At 69.3% G+C, this 17,775-nt stretch overlaps 1 protein-coding gene across 1 annotated transcript in view; it reads right to left on the reverse strand.

Moving 5' to 3' along the window:
• The window catches only part of LOC309452221 (serine protease 53-like), a gene marked incomplete at its 3' end in the record, with an annotated part of 31,539 nt that extends 14,960 nt beyond the window's left edge, over positions 1 to 16,579 (reverse strand). Inside the window, exon 1 of the mRNA XM_082076893.1 lies at positions 16,528 to 16,579. Coding sequence (XP_081933019.1) covers positions 16,528 to 16,575 — 48 coding nt within the window. The 5' untranslated portion in view covers positions 16,576 to 16,579. The remainder of the gene's footprint in view (positions 1 to 16,527) is intronic.
• Between the last annotated feature and the right edge of the window lie 1,196 nt (positions 16,580 to 17,775).

A 17,775-nucleotide genomic window follows, 5' to 3' on the forward strand; every position in this document is an offset into this window, starting at 1 on the left:
GTCCGGGAAGGACCCAGGAGTTCGGGAGGGGACCCAGGAGTTCGGGAAGGACCCAGGAGTTCGGGAGGGGACCCAGGAGTTCGGGAGGGACCCAGGAGTTCGGGAGGGGACCCAGGAGTTCGGGAGGGACCCAGGCGTCCGGGAGGGGACCCAGGCGTCCGGGAGGGGACCCAGGCGTTCGGGAGGGACCCAGGCGTCCGGGAGGGGACCCAGGCGTTCGGGAGGGGACCCAGGAGTTCGGGAGGGACCCAGGAGTTCGGGAGGGACCCAGGAGTTCAGGGGGGACCCAGGAGTTCAGGGGGGACCCAGGAGTTCAGGGGGGACCCAGGAGTTCGGGAGGGGACCCAGGAGTTCGGGAAGGACCCAGGAGTCCGGGAAGGACCCAGGAGTTCGGGAAGGACCCAGGAGTTCGGGAGGGACCCAGGAGTTCAGGGGGGACCCGGGTGTTCGGGAGGGACCCAGGAGTGCCCCAAGGGACCCAGGAGTTCGGGAGGGACCCAGGAGTTCGGGAGAGGACCCAGGAGTTCGGGAGGGACCCAGGAGTTCGGGAGGGGACCCAGGCGTCCGGGAGGGGACCCAGGAGTTCGGGAGGGGACCCAGGCGTCCGGGAAGGACCCAGGAGTCCGGGAGGGACCCAGGTGTTCGGGAGGGGACCCAGGAGATCGGGAGGGACCCAGGAGTTCGGGAGGGGACCCAGGAGTTCGGGAGGGACCCAAGAGTTCGGGAGGGACCCAGGAGTTCGGGAAGGACCCAGGAGTTCGGGATGGACCCAGGAGTTCGGGAGGGGACCCAGGAGCTCGGGAGGGACCCAGGCGTTCGGGAGGGGACCCAGGAGTTCGGGAGGGGACCCAGGAGTTCGGGAGGGGACCCAGGTGTTCAGGAGGGACCCAGGTGTTCGGGGGGACCCAGGTGTTCGGGAGGGACCCAGGAGTTCGGGAGGGGACCCAGGAGTTCGGGAGGGGACCCAGGTGTTCGGGAAGGACCCAGAAGTTCGGGAGGGGACCCAGGAGTTCGGGGGGACCCAGGAGTTCAGGAGGGGACCCAGGAGTTCGGGAGGGACCCAGGAGTTCGGGAGGGGACCCAGGAGTTCAGGGGGGACCCAGGAGTTCAGGGGGGACCCAGGTGTTCGAGAGGGACCCAGGTGTTCGGGAGGGACCCAGGAGTTCGGGAAGGACCCAGGAGTTCGGGAAGGACCCAGGAGTTCGGGAGGGACCCAGGAGTTCGGGAAGGACCCAGGAGTTCGGGAAGGACCCAGGAGTTCGGGAGGGACCCAGGAGTTCAGGGGGGACCCAGGAGTTCGGGAGGGACCCAGGAGTTCGGGAGGGGACCCAGGCGTCCGGGAGGGGACCCAGGAGTTCGGGAGGGGACCCAGGCGTCCGGGAAGGACCCAGGAGTCTGGGAGGGACCCAGGTGTTCGGGAGGGACCCAGGAGTTCGGGAGGGACCCAGGAGTTCGGGAGGGGACCCAGGAGTTCGGGAGGGACCCAGGAGTTCGGGAGGGGACCCAGGAGTTCGGGAGGGGACCCAGGAGTTCGGGAGGGACCCAGGAGTTCGGGAGGGACCCAGGAGTTCGGGAGGGACCCAGGCGTTCGGGAGGGGACCCAGGAGTTCGGGAGGGGACCCAGGAGTTCGGGGGGACCCAGGTGTTCGGGAAGGACCCAGGAGTTCGGGAGGGGACCCAGGAGTTCGGGAAGGACCCAGGAGTCCGGGAAGGACCCAGGCGTCCGGGAGGGACCCAGGAGTTCGGGAAGGACCCAGGAGTTCGGGAGGGACCCAGGTGTTCGGGAGGGACCCAGAAGTTCGGGAGGGACCCAGGAGTGCCCCAAGGAACCCAGGAGTTCGGGAGGGGACCCAGGCGTCCGGGAGGGGACCCAGGAGTTCAGGGGGGACCCAGGTGTTCAGGAGGGACCCAGGAGTTCGGGAAGGACCCAGGTGTACGGGAGGGACCTAGGAGTTCGGGAGGGACCCAGGAGTTCGGGAAGGACCCAGGAGTCCGGGAAGGACCCAGGAGTCCGGGAGGGACCCAGGAGTTCAGGGGGGACCCGGGTGTTCGGGAGGGACCCAGGAGTGCCCCAAGGGACCCAGGAGTTCGGGAGGGACCCAGGAGTTCGGGAGAGGACCCAGGAGTTCGGGAGGGACCCAGGAGTTCGGGAGGGGACCCAGGCGTCCGGGAGGGGACCCAGGAGTTCGGGAGGGGACCCAGGCGTCCGGGAAGGACCCAGGAGTCCGGGAGGGACCCAGGTGTTCGGGAGGGACCCAGGAGTTCGGGAGGGACCCAAGAGTTCGGGAGGGGACCCAGGAGTTCGGGAGGGACCCAGGAGTTCGGGAGGGACCCAGGAGTTCGGGAGGGACCCAGGTGTTCGGGAGGGACATAGGAGTTCGGGAGGGACGCAGGAGTTCGGGAGGGACCCAGGAGTGCCCCAAGGGACCCAGGAGTTCTGGAGGGACCCAGGAGTTCGGGGGGGACCCAGGTGTTAGGGGGGACCCAGGTGTTCGGGAGGGACCCAAGAGTTCGGGAGGGACCCAAGAGTTCAGGGGGGACCCAGGTGTTAGGGGGGACCCAGGTGTTCGGGAGGGACCCAGGAGTTCGGGAGGGAACCAGGAGTTCGGGAGGGGACCCAGGTGTTCAGGGGGGACCCAGGAGTTCAGAGGGGACCCAGGAGTTCGGGAGGGGACCCAGGTGTTCGGGGGGAACCAGGAGTTCGGGAGGGGACCCAGGTGTTCGGGAGGGACCCAGGAGTTCTGGAGGGACCCAGGCGTCCGGGAGGGGACCCAGGAGTTCTGGAGGGACCCAGGCGTCCGGGAGGGGACCCAGGAGTTCGGGAGGGGACCCAGGCGTCCGGGAAGGACCCAGGAGTCCGGGGAGGACCCAGGAGTTCGGGAAGGACCCAGGTGTTCGGGAGGGACCCAGGAGTTCGGGAGGGACCCAGGAGTTCGGGAGGGACCCAGGAGTTCGGGAGGGACGTAGGAGTTCGGGAGGGACGTAGGAGTTCGGGAGGGGACCCAGGAGTTCGGGAAGGACCCAGGAGTTCAGGGGGGACCCAGGTGTTCGGGAGGGACCCAGGAGTTCGGGAGGGGACCCAGGAGTTCGGGAGGGGACCCAGGAGTTCGGGAGGGGACCCAGGCGTCCGGGAGGGGACCCAGGAGTTCGGGAGGGGACCCAGGCGTCCGGGAAGGACCCAGGCGTCCGGGAGGGACCCAGGAGTTCGGGAGGGGACCCAGGAGTCCGGGAGGGGACCCAGGAGTCCGGGAGGGGACCCAGGAGTTCGGGAGGGACCCAGGAGTTCGGGAGGGACCCAGGAGTTCGGGGCGACCCAGGTGTTCGGGAAGGACCCAGGAGTTCGGGAGGGGACCCAGGAGTTCGGGAGGGACCCAGGAGTTCGGGAAGGACCCAGGAGTTCGGGAGGGACCCAGGAGTTCAGGAGGGGACCCAGGAGTTCAGGGGGGACCCAGGTGTTCGGGAGGGACCCAGGAGTTCGGGAAGGACCCAGGAGTTCGGGAGGGACCCAGGAGTTCGGGAGGGACCCAGGAGTTCGGGAGGGACCCAGGAGTTCAGGGGGGACCCAGGTGTTCGGGAGGGACCCAGGAGTTCGGGAGGGACCCAGGAGTGCCCCAAGGGACCCAGGAGTGCCCCAAGGGACCCAGGAGTTCGGGAGGGACCCAGGAGTTCGGGAGGGACCCAGGAGTTCAGGAGGGGACCCAGGTGTTCAGGAGGGACCCAGGAGTGCCCCAAGGGACCCAGGAGTTCGGGAGGGGACCCAGGCGTCCGGGAGGGGACTCAGGAGTTCGGGAGGGGACCCAGAAGTTCGGGAGGGGACCCAGGTGTTCGGGAGGGACCCAGGAGTTCAGGGGGGACCCAGGTGTTCGGGAGGGGACCCAGGAGTTCAGGGGGGGACCCAGGTGTTCGGGAGGGACCCAGGAGTTCAGGGGGGGACCCAGGTGTTCGGGAGGGGACCCAGGAGTTCAGGGGGGGACCCAGGCGTCCGGGAGGGACCCAGGAGTTCGGGAGGGACCCAGGAGTTCGGGAGGGGACCCAGGAGTTCGGGAGGGGACCCAGGCGTCCGGGAAGGACCCAGGAGTTCGGGAAGGACCTAGGAGTTCGGGAGGGACCCAGGAGTTCAGGGGGGACCCAGGTGTTCGGGAGGGACCCAGGAGTTCGGGAGGGACCCAGGAGTGCCCCAAGGGACCCAGGAGTTCGGGAGGGACCCAGGAGTTCGGGAGGGGACCCAGGAGTTCGGGAGGGGACCCAGGAGTTCGGGAGGGGACCCAGGAGTTCAGGGGGGACCCAGGAGTTCAGGGGGGACCCAGGAGTTCGGGAAGGACCCAGGAGTTCGGGAGGGACCCAGGAGTTCGGGAAGGACCCAGGAGTTCGGGAAGGACCCAGGAGTTCGGGAGGGGACCCAGGAGTTCGGGAGGGACCCAGGAGTGCCCCAAGGGACCCAGGAGTTCGGGAAGGACCCAGGAGTTCGGGAGGGACCCAGGAGTTCGGGAGGGACCCAGGAGTGCCCCAAGGGACCCAGGAGTTCGGGAGGGGACCCAGGCGTCCGGGAGGGGACCCAGGAGTTCGGGAGGGGACCCAGGAGTTCGGGAGGGACCCAGGAGTTCGGGAGGGACCCAGGAGTTCGGGAGGGACCCAGGAGTGCCCCAAGGGACCCAGGAGTTCGGGAGGGGACCCAGGAGTTTGGGGGGGACCCAGGTGTTCGGGAGGGGACCCAGGAGTTCGGGAAGGACCCAGGAGTTCGGGAGGGACCCAGGAGTTCGGGAAGGACCCAGGAGTTCGGGAGGGGACCCAGGAGTTCGGGAGGGACCCAGGAGTGCCCCAAGGGACCCAGGAGTTCGGGAGGGACCCAGGAGTTCGGGAGGGACCCAGGAGTGCCCCAAGGGACCCAGGAGTGCCCCAAGGGACCCAGGAGTTCGGGAGGGGACCCAGGCGTCCGGGAGGGGACCCAGGAGTTCGGGAGGGGACCCAGGAGTTCGGGAGGGGACCCAGGAGTTTGGGGGGACCCAGGTGTTCGGGAAGGACCCAGGAGTTCGGGTGGGGACCCAGGAGTTCAGGCGGGACCCAGGAGTTCGGGAGGGGACCCAGGAGTTTGGGAGGGACCCAGGAGTTCGGGAAGGACCCAGGAGTTCGGGAAGGACCCAGGAGTTCGGGAGGGGACTAAGAACTTCGGGAGGGGACCCAGGAGTTCGGGAGGGACCCAGGAGTTCGGGAAGGACCCAGGAGTTCGGGAGGGGACCCAGGAGTTCGGGAGGGGACCCAGGAGTTCGGGAGGGGACCCAGGTGTTCGGGAAGGACCCAGGAGTCCGGGAGGGACCCAGGAGTTCGGGAGGGACCCAGGAGTTCAGGGGGGACCCAGGTGTCCGGGAAGGACCCAGGAGTCCGGGAGGGGACCCAGGAGTCCGGGAAGGACCCAGGAGTCCGGGAGGGACCCAGGAGTTTGGGAGGGGACCCAGGCGTCCGGGAAGGACCCAGGAGTTCGGGAGGGACCCAGGAGTTCAGGGGGGACCCAGGTGTTCGGGAGGGACCCAGGAATTCGGGAGGGACCCAGGAATTCGGGAGGGACCCAGGAGTTCAGGGGGGACCCAGGTGTCCGGGAAGGACCCAGGAGTCCGGGAGGGGACCCAGGAGTCCGGGAAGGACCCAGGAGTCCAGGAAGGACCCAGGAGTTCGGGAGGGGACCCAGGAGTTCGGGAGGGACCCAGGTGTTCGGGAAGGACCCAGGAGTTCAGGGGGGACCCAGGTGTTCGGGAGGGACCCAGGCGTTCGGGAGGGACCCAGGCGTTCGGGAGGGACCCAGGAGTTCGGGAGGGACCCAGGAGTTCGGGAGGGACCCAGGAGTTCGGGAGGGGACCCAGAAGTTGGGAAGGGCCCAGGAGTTCGGGAGGGACCTAGGAGTTGGGAGGGGACCCAGGAGTTCGGGAGGGGACCCAGGTGTTCGGGAGGGACCCAGGAGTTCGGGAGGGACCCAGGAGTTCGGGAGGGACCCAGGAGTTCGGGAAGGACCCAGGAGTTCGGGAAGGACCCAGGAGTTCGGGAAGGACCCAGGAGTTCGGGAGGGACCCAGGCGTTCGGGAGGGGACCCAGGAGTCCGGGAAGGACCCAGGAGTTCGGGAGGGGACCCAGGAGTCCGGGAAGGACCCAGGAGTTCGGGAGGGACCCAGGAGTCCGGGAGGGAGCCAGGAGTCCGGGAAGGACCCAGGAGTTCGGGAGGGACCCAGGAGTTCGGGAGGGACCCAGGAGTCCGGGAAGGACCCAGGCGTTCGGGAGGGGACCCAGGAGTTCAGGGGGGACCCAGGTGTTCAGGAGGGACCCAGGTGTTCGGGGGGACCCAGGTGTTCGGGAGGAGACCCAGGAATTCAGGAGGGGACCCAGGAGTTCGGGAAGGACCCAGGAGTTCGGGAGGGGACCCAGGAGTTCGAGGGGACCCAGGTGTTCGGGAAGGACCCAGGAGTTCGGGAGGGGACCCAGGAGTTCGGGAGGGACCCAGGAGTTCGGGAGGGGACCCAGGAGTTCGGGAGGGGACCCAGGTGTTCGGGAAGGACCCAGGAGTTCGGGAGGGGACCCAGGAGTTCGGGAAGGACCCAGGAGTTCGGGAGGGACCCAGGAGTTCAGGGGGGACCCAGGTGTTCGGGAGGGACCCAGGTGATCGGGAGGGACCCAGGAGTGCCCCAAGGGACCCAGGAGTTCGGGAAGGACCCAGGAGTTCGGGAGGGACCCAGGAGTTCGGGAGGGGACCCAGGAGTTCGGGAGGGGACCCAGGAGTTCAGGGGGGGACCCAGGAGTTCAGGGGGGGACCCAGGTGTTCAGGGGGGACCCAGGTGTTCGGGAGGGGACCCAGGTGTTCGGGAGGGGACCCAGGAGTTCAGGGGGGGACCCAGGTGTTCGGGAGGGACCCAGGAGTTCAGGGGGGGACCCAGGTGTTCGGGAGGGGACCCAGGAGTTCAGGGGGGGACCCAGGCGTCCGGGAGGGACCCAGGAGTTCGGGAGGGACCCAGGAGTTCGGGAGGGGACCCAGGAGTTCGGGAGGGGACCCAGGCGTCCGGGAAGGACCCAGGAGTTCGGGAAGGACCCAGGAGTTCGGGAGGGACCCAGGTGTTCGGGGGGGACCCAGGTGTTCGGGAGGGACCCAGGAGTGCCCCAAGGGACCCAGGAGTTCGGGAGGGACCCAGGAGTTCGGGAGGGACCCAGGAGTTCGGGAGGGGACCCAGGAGTTCGGGAGGGGACCCAGGAGTTTGGGGGGACCCAGGTGTTCGGGAAGGACCCAGGAGTTCGGGTGGGGACCCAGGAGTTCAGGGGGGACCCAGGTGTTCGGGAGGGACCCAGGAGTTCGGGAAGGACCCAGGAGTTTGGGAAGGACCCAGGAGTTCGGGAAGGACCCAGGAGTTCGGGAGGGACCCAGGAGTTCGGGAAGGACCCAGGAGTTCGGGAGGGGACCCAGGAGTTCGGGAGGGACCCAGGAGTGCCCCAAGGGACCCAGGAGTTCGGGAAGGACCCAGGAGTTCGGGAGGGACCCAGGAGTTCGGGAGGGACCCAGGAGTGCCCCAAGGGACCCAGGAGTTCGGGAGGGGACCCAGGCGTCCGGGAGGGGACCCAGGAGTTCGGGAGGGGACCCAGGGGTTCGGGAGGGGACCCAGGAGTTTGGGGGGACCCACGTGTTCGGGAAGGACCCAGGCGTTCGGGAGGGGACCAAGAACTTCGGGAGGGGACCCAGGAGTCCGGGAGGGACCCAGGAGTTCGGGAGGGACCCAGGAGTTCAGGGGGGACCCAGGAGTTCAGGGGGGACCCAGGTGTCCGGGAAGGACCCAGGAGTCCGGGAGGGGACCCAGGAGTCCGGGAAGGACCCAGGAGTCCGGGAGGGACCCAGGAGTTCGGGAGGGGACCCAGGCGTCCGGGAAGGACCCAGGAGTTCGGGAGGGACCCAGGAGTTCAGGGGGGACCCAGGTGTTCGGGAGGGACCCAGGAATTCGGGAGGGACCCAGGAATTCGGGGGGGACCCAGGAATTCGGGGGGGACCCAGGAATTCGGAGGGGACCCAGGAGTTCGGGAGGGGACCCAGGTGTCCGGGAAGGACCCAGGAGTCCGGGAGGGGACCCAGGAGTCCGGGAAGGACCCAGGAGTCCAGGAAGGACCCAGGAGTTCGGGAGGGGACCCAGGAGTTCGGGAGGGACCCAGGAGTTCGGGAGGGACCCAGGTGTTCGGGAAGGACCCAGGAGTTCAGGGGGGACCCAGGAGTTCGGGAGGGGACCCAGGAGTTCGGGGGGGACCCAGGAGTTCGGGAGGGACCCAGGAGTTCGGGAGGGGACCCAGGAGTTGGGAGGGACCCAGGAGTTCGGGAGGGACCTAGGAGTTCGGGAGGGGACCCAGGAGTTCGGGAGGGGACCCAGGAGTTCGGGAGGGGACCCAGGTGTTCGGGAGGGGACCCAGGAGTTCGGGAGGGACCCAGGAGTTCGGGAAGGACCCAGGAGTTCGGGAAGGACCCAGGAGTTCGGGAGGGACCCAGGAGTTCGGGAGGGGACCAAGGAGTTCGGGAGGGACCCAGGCGTTCGGGAGGGGACCCAGGAGTCCGGGAAGGACCCAGGAGTTCGGGAGGGACCCAGGAGTCCGGGAGGGAGCCAGGAGTTCGGGAAGGACCCAGGAATTCGGGAGGGACCCAGGAGTTCAGGGGGGACCCAGGTGATCGGGAGGGACCCAGGAGTGCCCCAAGGGACCCAGGAGTTCGGGAGGGACCCAGGAGTTCGGGAGGGGACCCAGGAGTTCGGGAGGGGACCCAGGAGTTCAGGGGGGACCCAGGTGTTCGGGAGGGACCCAGGAGTTCGGGAAGGACCCAGGAGTTCGGGAGGGACCCAGGAGTTCGGGAGGGACCCAGGAGTTCGGGAGGAACCCAGGAGTTCGGGAAGGACCCAGGTGTTCGGGAAGGACCCAGGTGTTCGGGAGGGGACCCAGGAGTTCGGGAGGGACCCAGGAGTCCGGGAAGGACCCAGGAGTCCGGGAGGGGACCCAGGAGTCCGGGAAGGACCCAGGAGTTCGGGAGGGGACCCAGGCGTCCGGGAAGGACCCAAGAGATCGGGAGGGGACCCAGGAGTTCGGGAGGGACCCAGGAGTTCGGGAGGGGACCCAGGAGTTCGGGGGGGGACCCAGGAGTTCGGGAGGGACCCAGGAGTTCGGGGGGGGACCCAGGAGTTCGGGGGGGGACCCAGGAGTTCGGGAAGGACCCAGGAGTTCGGGAGGGGACCCAGGAGTTCGGGAGGGGACCCAGGAGTTCGGGAGGGGACCCAGGAGTTCGGGAGGGGACCCAGGAGTTCAGGGGGGACCCAGGTGTTCGGGAGGGACCCAGGAGTTCGGGAGGGACCCAGGAGTTCGGGAGGGGACCCAGGAGTGCCCCAAGGGACCCAGGAGTCCGGGAGGGACCCAGGAGCTCGGGACGGACCCAGGAGTTCGGGAGGGGACCCAGGTGATCGGGAGGGACCCAGGAGTGCCCCAAGGGACCCAGGAGTTCGGGAGGGACCCAGGAGTTCGGGAGGGGACCCAGGAGTTCGGAAGGGGACCCAGGAGTTCAGGGGGGACCCAGGAGTTCGGGGGGACCCAGGAGGGCGGGGACCCAGGAGTTCGGGAAGGACCCAGGAGTTCGGGAGGGACCCAGGAGTTCGGGAGGGACCCAGGAGTTCGGGAGGGACCCAGGAGTTCGGGAGGGACCCAGGAGTTCGGGAAGGACCCAGGTGTTCGGGAGGGGACCCAGGTGTTCGGGAGGGGACCCAGGAGTTCGGGAGGGACCCAGGAGTCCGGGAAGGGACCAGGAGTCCGGGAGGGGACCCAGGAGTCCGGGAAGGACCCAGGAGTTCGGGAGGGGACCCAGGCGTCCGGGAAGGACCCAAGAGTTCGGGAGGGGACCCAGGAGTTCGGGAGGGACCCAGGCGTTCGGGAGGGGACCCAGGAGTCCGGGAGGGGACCCAGGAGTCCGGGAGGGGACCCAGGAGTTCGGGAGGGACCCAGGAGTTTGGGGGGGGACCCAGGAGTTCGGGGGGGGACCCAGGAGTTCGGGAAGGACCCAGGAGTTCGGGAGGGACCCAGGAGTTCGGGAGGGACCCAGGAGTTCGGGAGGGACCCAGGAGTTCGGGAGGGACCCAGGAGTGCCCCAAGGGACCCAGGAGTGCCCCAAGGGACCCAGGAGTTCGGGAGGGGACCTAGGCGTCCGGGAGGGGACCCAGGAGTTCAGGGGGGACCCAGGTGTTCAGGAGGGACCCAGGAGTTCGGGAGGGGACCCAGGAGTTCGGGAAGGACCCAGGTGTTCGGGAGGGACCCAGGAGTTCGGGAGGGACCCAGGAGTTCGGGAAGGACCCAGGAGTTCGGGAGGGGACCCAGGCGTCCGGGAAGGACCCAGGAGTCCGGGAAGGACCCAGGAGTTCGGGAAGGACCCAGGAGTTCGGGAAGGACCCAGGAGTTCGGGAGGGTCCCAGGAGTTCAGGGGGGACCCGGGTGTTCGGGAGGGACCCAGGAGTGCCCCAAGGGACCCAGGAGTTCGGGAGGGACCCAGGAGTTCGGGAGAGGACCCAGGAGTTCGGGAGGGACCCAGGAGTTCGGGAGGGACCCAGGAGTTCGGGAGGGGACCCAGGCGTCCGGGAGGGGACCCAGGAGTTCGGGAGGGGACCCAGGCGTCCGGGAAGGACCCAGGAGTCCGGGAGGGACCCAGGTGTTCGGGAGGGACCCAGGAGTTCGGGAGGGACCCAGGAGTTCGGGAGGGGACCCAGGAGTCCGGGAGGGACCCAGGAGCTCGGGAGGGACCCAGGAGTTCGGGAAGGACCCAGGAGTTCGGGAAGGACCCAGGAGTTCGGGAGGGGACCCAGGAGTTCGGGGGGGACCCAGGAGTTCGGGGGGGACCCAGGTGTTCGGGAGGGACCCAGGAGTTCGGGAAGGACCCAGGAGTTCGGGAGGGGACCCAGGAGTTCGGGAGGGGACCCAGGAGTTCGGGGGGGGACCCAGGAGTTCGGGAGGGGACCCAGGAGTTCGGGGGGACCCAGGTGTTCGGGAAGGACCCAGGAGTTCGGGAGGGGACCCAGGAGTTCGGGAGGGGACCCAGGAGTTCAGGGGGGACCCAGGTGTTCGGGAGGGACCCAGGTGTTCGGGAGGGACCCAGGTGTTCGGGAGGGACCCAGGAGTTCGGGAGGGACCCAGGTGTTCGGGAGGGACCCAGGTGTTCGGGAGGGACCCAGGAGTGCCCCAAGGGACCCAGGAGTTCGGGAGGGGACCCAGGAGTTCAGGGGGGACCCAGGTGTTCGGGAGGGACCCAGGAGTTCGGGAAGGACCCAGGAGTTCGGGAGGGACCCAGGAGTTCGGGAGGGACCCAGGAGTTCGGGAAGAACCCAGGAGTTCGGGAAGGACCCAGGAGTTCGGGAAGGACCCAGGAGTTCGGGAGGGGACCCAGGAGTTCGGGAAGGACCCAGGAGTTCAGGAGGGGACACAGGCGTCCGGGAGGGGACCCAGGAGTTCGGGAAGGACCCAGGAGTCCGGGGAGGACCCAGGTGTTCGGGAGGGACCCAGGAGTTCGGGAGGGACCCAGGAGTTCGGGAGGGACCCAGGAGTGCCCCAAGGGACCCAGGAGTGCCCCAAGGGACCCAGGAGTGCCCCAAGGGACCCAGGAGTTCGGGAGGGGACCCAGGAGTTCGGGAGGGGACCCAGGCGTCCGGGAGGGGACCCAGGCGTCCGGGAGGGACCCAGGAGTTCGGGAGGGGACCCAGGAGTTCGGGAGGGGACCCAGGAGTTCGGGAGGGGACCCAGGAGTTCGGGAAGGACCCAGGAGTTCGGGAGGGGACCCAGGCGTCCGGGAAGGACCCAGGAGTTCGGGAGGGACCCAGGAGTTCGGGAGGGACCCAGGAGTTCGGGAGGGACCCAGGAGTTCGGGAGGGACCCAGGCGTTCGGGAGGGGACCCAGGAGTTCGGGGGGACCCAGGTGTTCGGGAGGGACCCAGGTGTTCGGGAGGGACCCAGGTGTTCGGGAGGGACCCAGGAGTTCAGGGGGGACCCAGGAGTTCGGGAAGGACCCAGGAGTTCGGGAAGGACCCAGGAGTTCGGGAGGGACCCAGGAGTTCGGGAGGGACCCAGGAGTTCGGGAGGGGACCCAGGAGTTCGGGGGGGACCCAGGAGTTCGGGGGGGACCCAGGAGTTCGGGAGGGGACCCAGGTGTTCGGGAAGGACCCAGGAGTTCGGGAGTGGACCCAGGAGTTCGGGAGGGACCCAGGTGTTCGGGAGGGACCCAGGAGTTCGGGAAGGACCCAGGAGTTCGGGAGGGACCCAGGAGTTCGGGAGGGGACCCAGGAGTTCAGGGGGGACCCAGGAGTTCAGGGGGGACCCAGGTGTTCGTGAGGGACCCAGGAGTTCGGGAAGGACCCAGGAGTTCGGAAGGGACCCAGGAGTTCGGAAGGGACCCAGGAGTTCAGAAGGGACCCAGGAGTTCAGGGGGGACCCAGGTGTTCGGGAGGGACCCAGGAGTTCGGGAGGGACCCAGGAGTTCGGGAAGGACCCAGGAGTCCGGGAGGGACCCAGGAGTTCGGGAGGGACCCAGGAGCTCGGGAGGGACCCAGGAGTTCAGGGGGGACCCAGGTGTTCGGGAGGGACCCAGGAGTCCGGGAAGGACCCAGGCGTCCGGGAGGGGACCCAGGAGTTCGGGAGGGGACCCAGGCGTCCGGGAAGGACCCAGGAGTTCGGGAAGGACCCAGGAGTTCGGGAGGGGACCCAGGAGTTCGGGAGGGGACCCAGGAGTGCCCCAAGGGACCCAGGAGTGCCCCAAGGGACCCAGGAGTGCCCCAAGGGACCCAGGAGTTCGGGAGGGACCCAGGAGTTCGGGAGGGACCCAGGAGTTCGGGAGGGACCCAGGAGTTCGGGAGGGACCCAGGAGTTCGGGAAGGACCCAGGAGTTCGGGAGGGGACCCAGGCGTCCGGGAAGGACCCAGGAGTTCGGGAAGGACCCAGGAGTTCGGGAAGGACTCAGGAGTTCGGGAGGGGACCCAGGAGTTCGGGAGGGGACCCAGGAGTTCGGGAGGGGACCCAGGAGTTCGGGAGGGGACCCAGGAGTTCGGGGGGACCCAGGAGTTCGGGAGGGACCCAGGAGTTCGGGAGGGACCCAGGAGTTCGGGAAGGACCAAGGAATTCGGGAAGGACCCAGGAGCTCGGGAGGGACCCAGGCGTTCGGGAGGGGACCCAGGAGTCCGGGAAGGACCCAGGAGTCCGGGAGGGGACCCAGGAGTCCGGGAAGGACCCAGGAGTTCGGGAGGGACCCAGGCGTCCGGGAAGGACCCAGGAGTTCGGGAGGGGACCCAGGAGTTCGGGAAGGGACCCAGGAGTCCGGGAAGGACCCAGGAGTTCGGGAGGGGACCCAGGAGTTCGGGAGGGGACCCAGGAGTCCGGGAAGGACCCAGGTGTTCGGGAGGGACCCAGGAGTTCGGGAGGGACCCAGGAGCTCGGGAGGGACCCAGGAGCTCGGGAGGGACCCAGGAGCTCGGGAGGGACCCAGGAGTCCGGGAGGGACCCAGGAGTCCGGGAGGGGACCCAGGCGTCCGGGAGGGGACCCAGGCGTCCGGGAAGGACCCAGGAGTTCGGGAGGGGACCCAGGAGTTCGGGAGGGGACCCAGGAGTTCGGGAGGGACCCAGGAGTTCGGGAGGGACCCAGGTGTTCGGGAGGGGACCCAGGCGTCCGGGAGGGGACCCAGGCGTCCGGGAGGGGACCCAGGAGTTCGGGAGGGACCCAGGAGTTCGGGAAGGACCCAGGAGTTCGGGAAGGACCCAGGAGTTCGGGAGGGACCCAGGAGTTCGGGAGGGACCCAGGAGTTCGGGGTGACCCAGGAGTTCGGGGGGGACCCAGGAGTTCGGGAGGGACCCAGGAGTTCGGGGGGGACCCAGGAGTTCGGGAGGGACCCAGGAGTTCGGGAGGGACCCAGGAGTTCGGGAAGGACCCAGGAGTTCGGGAGGGACCCAGGAGTTCGGGAGGGACCCAGGAGTTCGGGAGGGGACCCAGGAGTTCGGGAGGGACCCAGGTGTTCGGGAGGGACCCAGGTGTTCGGGAGGGACCCAGGTGTTCGGGAGGGACCCAGGAGTGCCCCAAGGGACCCAGGAGTTCGGGAAGGGACCCAGGAGTTCGGGAGGGGACCCAGGAGTTCGGGAGGGGACCCAGGAGTTCAGGGGGGACCCAGGTGTTCGGGAGGGACCCAGGAGTTCGGGAAGGACCCAGGAGTTCGGGAGGGACCCAGGAGTTCGGGAGGGACCCAGGAGTTCGGGAGGGACCCAGGAGTTCGGGAGGGACCCAGGTGTTCGGGAGGGACCCAGGAGTGCCCCAAGGGACCCAGGAGTTCGGGAGGGGACCCAGGAGTTCAGGGGGGACCCAGGTGTTCGGGAGGGACCCAGGAGTTCGGGAAGGACCCAGGAGTTCGGGAGGGACCCAGGAGTTCGGGAGGGACCCAGGAGTTCGGGAAGAACCCAGGAGTTCGGGAAGGACCCAGGAGTTCGGGAAGGACCCAGGAGTTCGGGAGGGGACCCAGGAGTTCGGGAGGGGACCCAGGAGTTCAGGAGGGGACCCAGGCGTCCGGGAGGGGACCCAGGAGTTCGGGAAGGACCCAGGAGTCCGGGGAGGACCCAGGTGTTCGGGAGGGACCCAGGAGTTCGGGAGGGACCCAGGAGTTCGGGAGGGACCCAGGAGTGCCCCAAGGGACCCAGGAGTTCGGGAGGGGACCCAGGAGTTCGGGAGGGGACCCAGGCGTCCGGGAGGGGACCCAGGCGTCCGGGAGGGGACCCAGGCGTCCGGGAGGGGACCCAGGAGTTCGGGAAGGACCCAGGAGTTCGGGAAGGACCCAGGAGTTCGGGAGGGGACCCAGGAGTTCAGGAGGGGACCCAGGAGTTCGGGAGGGGACCCAGGAGTTCGGGAGGGGACCCAGGAGTTCGGGAAGGACCCAGGAGTTCGGGAGGGGACCCAGGAGTGCCCCAAGGGACCCAGGAGTTCGGGAGGGACCCAGGAGTTCAGGGGGGACCCAGGAGTTCGGGAAGGACCCAGGAGTTCGGGAGGGACCCAGGAGTTCGGGAGGGACCCAGGAGTTCGGGAGGGACCCAGGAGTTCGGGAGGGGACCCAGGAGTTCGGGGGGGACCCAGGTGTTCGGGAGGGACCCAGGAGTTCGGGAGGGACCCAGGAGTTCGGGAGGGGACCCAGGAGCTCGGGAGGGACCCAGGAGTCCGGGAGGGACCCAGGAGTCCGGGAGGGGACCCAGGAGTCCGGGAGGGGACCCAGGAGTTCGGGAGGGGACCCAGGAGTTCGGGAGGGACCCAGGAGTTCGGGAGGGACCCAGGAGTTCGGGAGGGGACCCAGGCGTCCGGGAGGGGACCCAGGCGTCCGGGAGGGGACCCAGGAGTTCAGGGGGGACCCAGGAGTTCGGGAGGGACCCAGGAGTTCGGGAAGGACCCAGGAGTTCGGGAAGGACCCAGGAGTTCGGGAGGGACCCAGGAGTTCGGGAGGGACCCAGGAGTTCGGGGTGACCCAGGAGTTCGGGGGGGACCCAGGAGTTCGGGAGGGACCCAGGAGTTCGGGGGGGACCCAGGAGTTCGGGGTGACCCAGGAGTTCGGGAAGGACCCAGGAGTTCGGGAGGGACCCAGGAGTTCGGGAGGGACCCAGGAGTTCGGGAGGGGACCCAGGAGTTCGGGAGGGGACCCAGGAGTTCGGGAGGGACCCAGGTGTTCGGGAGGGACCCAGGTGTTCGGGAGGGACCCAGGAGTGCCCCAAGGGACCCAGGAGTTCGGGAGGGGACCCAGGCGTCCGGGAGGGGACCCAGGAGTTCAGGGGGGACCCAGGTGTTCGGGAGGGACCCAGGAGTTCGGGAGGGACCCAGGAGTTCGGGAGGGGACCCAGGAGTGCCCCAAGGGACCCAGGAGTTCGGGAAGGACCCAGGAGTTCAGGGGCGACCCAGGAGTCCGGGAGGGACCCAGGAGTTCGGGAGGGGACCCAGGAGTCCGGGAGGGGACCCAGGAGTTCAGGGGGGACCCAGGAGTCCGGGAGGGACCCAGGAGTCCGGGAGGGGACCCAGGAGTCCGGGAAGGACCCAGGAGTTCGGGGGGACCCAGGAGTGCCCCAAGGGACCCAGGAGTGCCCCAAGGGACCCAGGCGTCCGGGAGGGGACCCAGGAGTTCAGGGGGGACCCAGGAGTTCGGGAGGGACCCAGGCGTCCGGGAAGGACCCAGGAGTTCGGGAGGGACCCAGGAGTTCGGGAGGGACCCAGGAGTTCGGGAAGGACCCAGGAGTTCGGGAGGGATCCAGGAGTTCGGGAGGGGACCCAGGAGTGCCCCAAGGAACCCAGGAGTCCGGGAAGGACCCAGGCGTCCGGGGTTCATTTTTGGGGCGCTGACCTCAGGATTTTGGGGGCGGTGACGCCATTGCCCCTTCCGGTCCGACTGGTCCAGCGGGCAGCTCGCCCGGATGCCTGGGTCCCTTCCGGCGCCGGACGCCTGGGTCCCCCGGGGGTCACCCGTGTGTCCCCCCCCCGTGCCCCCCACTCACGGAGCAGCAGCAGCAGGAGGGCGGGGCCGGGGGGGCGGGGCTCCGCATGGGGGTCCTGGGGGGAACACAAGGGGTTGGGGGTCAATGGGGGCTGGGGGGTCCCTGTGGGTCTATGGGGGGATCTGGGGGTACAGGGGGGTCTGGGGGGGTCATTGGGGGTCAATGGGGGGCTGGGGGGTCCCTGTGGGGCTCAGGGGGGGATCTGGGGGTACAGGGGGGTCTGGGGGGGTCATTGGGGGTCAATGGGGGGATCTGGGGGTCTGTGTGGGTCTGGGGGTACAGGGGGGTCTCTGGGCGTCCCCGTGGGTACCTGTGTGTCCTGTCCGTGTGTCCTGTCCGTGTGTCCCTGTCCGTGTGTCCTGTCCGTGTGTCCTGTCCGTGCGTCCCTGTCCGTGCGTCCCTGTCCGTGCGTCCCTGTCTGTGTGTCCCTGTCCGTGCGTCCCTGTCCGTGTGTCCGTGCGTCCCTGTCCGTGTGTCCCTGTCCACAGTTCCCAGCAGACCCCGCGGCCGCGCCGGGGCGGGGCGCGGCGGCCGGCCAATCAACGTGCGGGCCGCCTCGGCGAGGGTGGGGGGGTGCGGCGGGCGCACCGGCCAATCAGCGCGGGCGGGGCAGTGGGAGGAGCGGCGGGAGCTTTGGCCCAATCGGCGGGCGCGGCGGGGCGGGGCGGACCAATGGGAAGGGCGGCGATGGCGGCGCTGTCGATGTACGCGCTGCGCGTGGAGCGGGAGCACGCGCGGGACCCCGCCTACCGCGCCGCGTGCGCCCTGGCGCCCGCCGTGTCCTGCGCGCGCGTGTTCGGCTCCCGGTAACCGGGAAATGGGGGGGGGGGGGGGGGGGGGGGAAGGCGGGGGCGGGAGCCGGCGCGCGGGTAAACAGCGCCACGCGGCGCGGGAGGCGGGGCTTTGGCGGCGGCCAATGGCGCGCGGCCGAGCCGGGGGGCGAGGCTTCGCGGCGGCCAATGGCGGGAGGAGCGGGGGGAGGGCTTTGAGCGCTAAGGGGGCGGGGCTTGCGGGGGCGTGGTCACGCTCACTGTATGGGCATGTGGGCGTGTCTCGGCGGGTGGGGGCGTGGCCACACTCCCTGCATGACATGGTGGGCGTGTCTCGGCAGGTGGGGGCGTGGCCTCGGGCTGGTGCAGCAGCCCGATCAAATCTATGGGGCCCGGACGCCTGGGTCCCTCCTTGATCGAATCTATGGGGCCCGGACGCCTGGGTCCCCCCTCAGTCCCATCTATGGAGCCCGGACGC

The sequence above is a fragment of the Streptopelia decaocto genome (assembly GCF_964273445.1).
Source record: "Streptopelia decaocto genome assembly, contig: HAP1_SCAFFOLD_163, whole genome shotgun sequence".
Lineage (NCBI taxonomy): Eukaryota > Metazoa > Chordata > Aves > Columbiformes > Columbidae > Streptopelia > Streptopelia decaocto.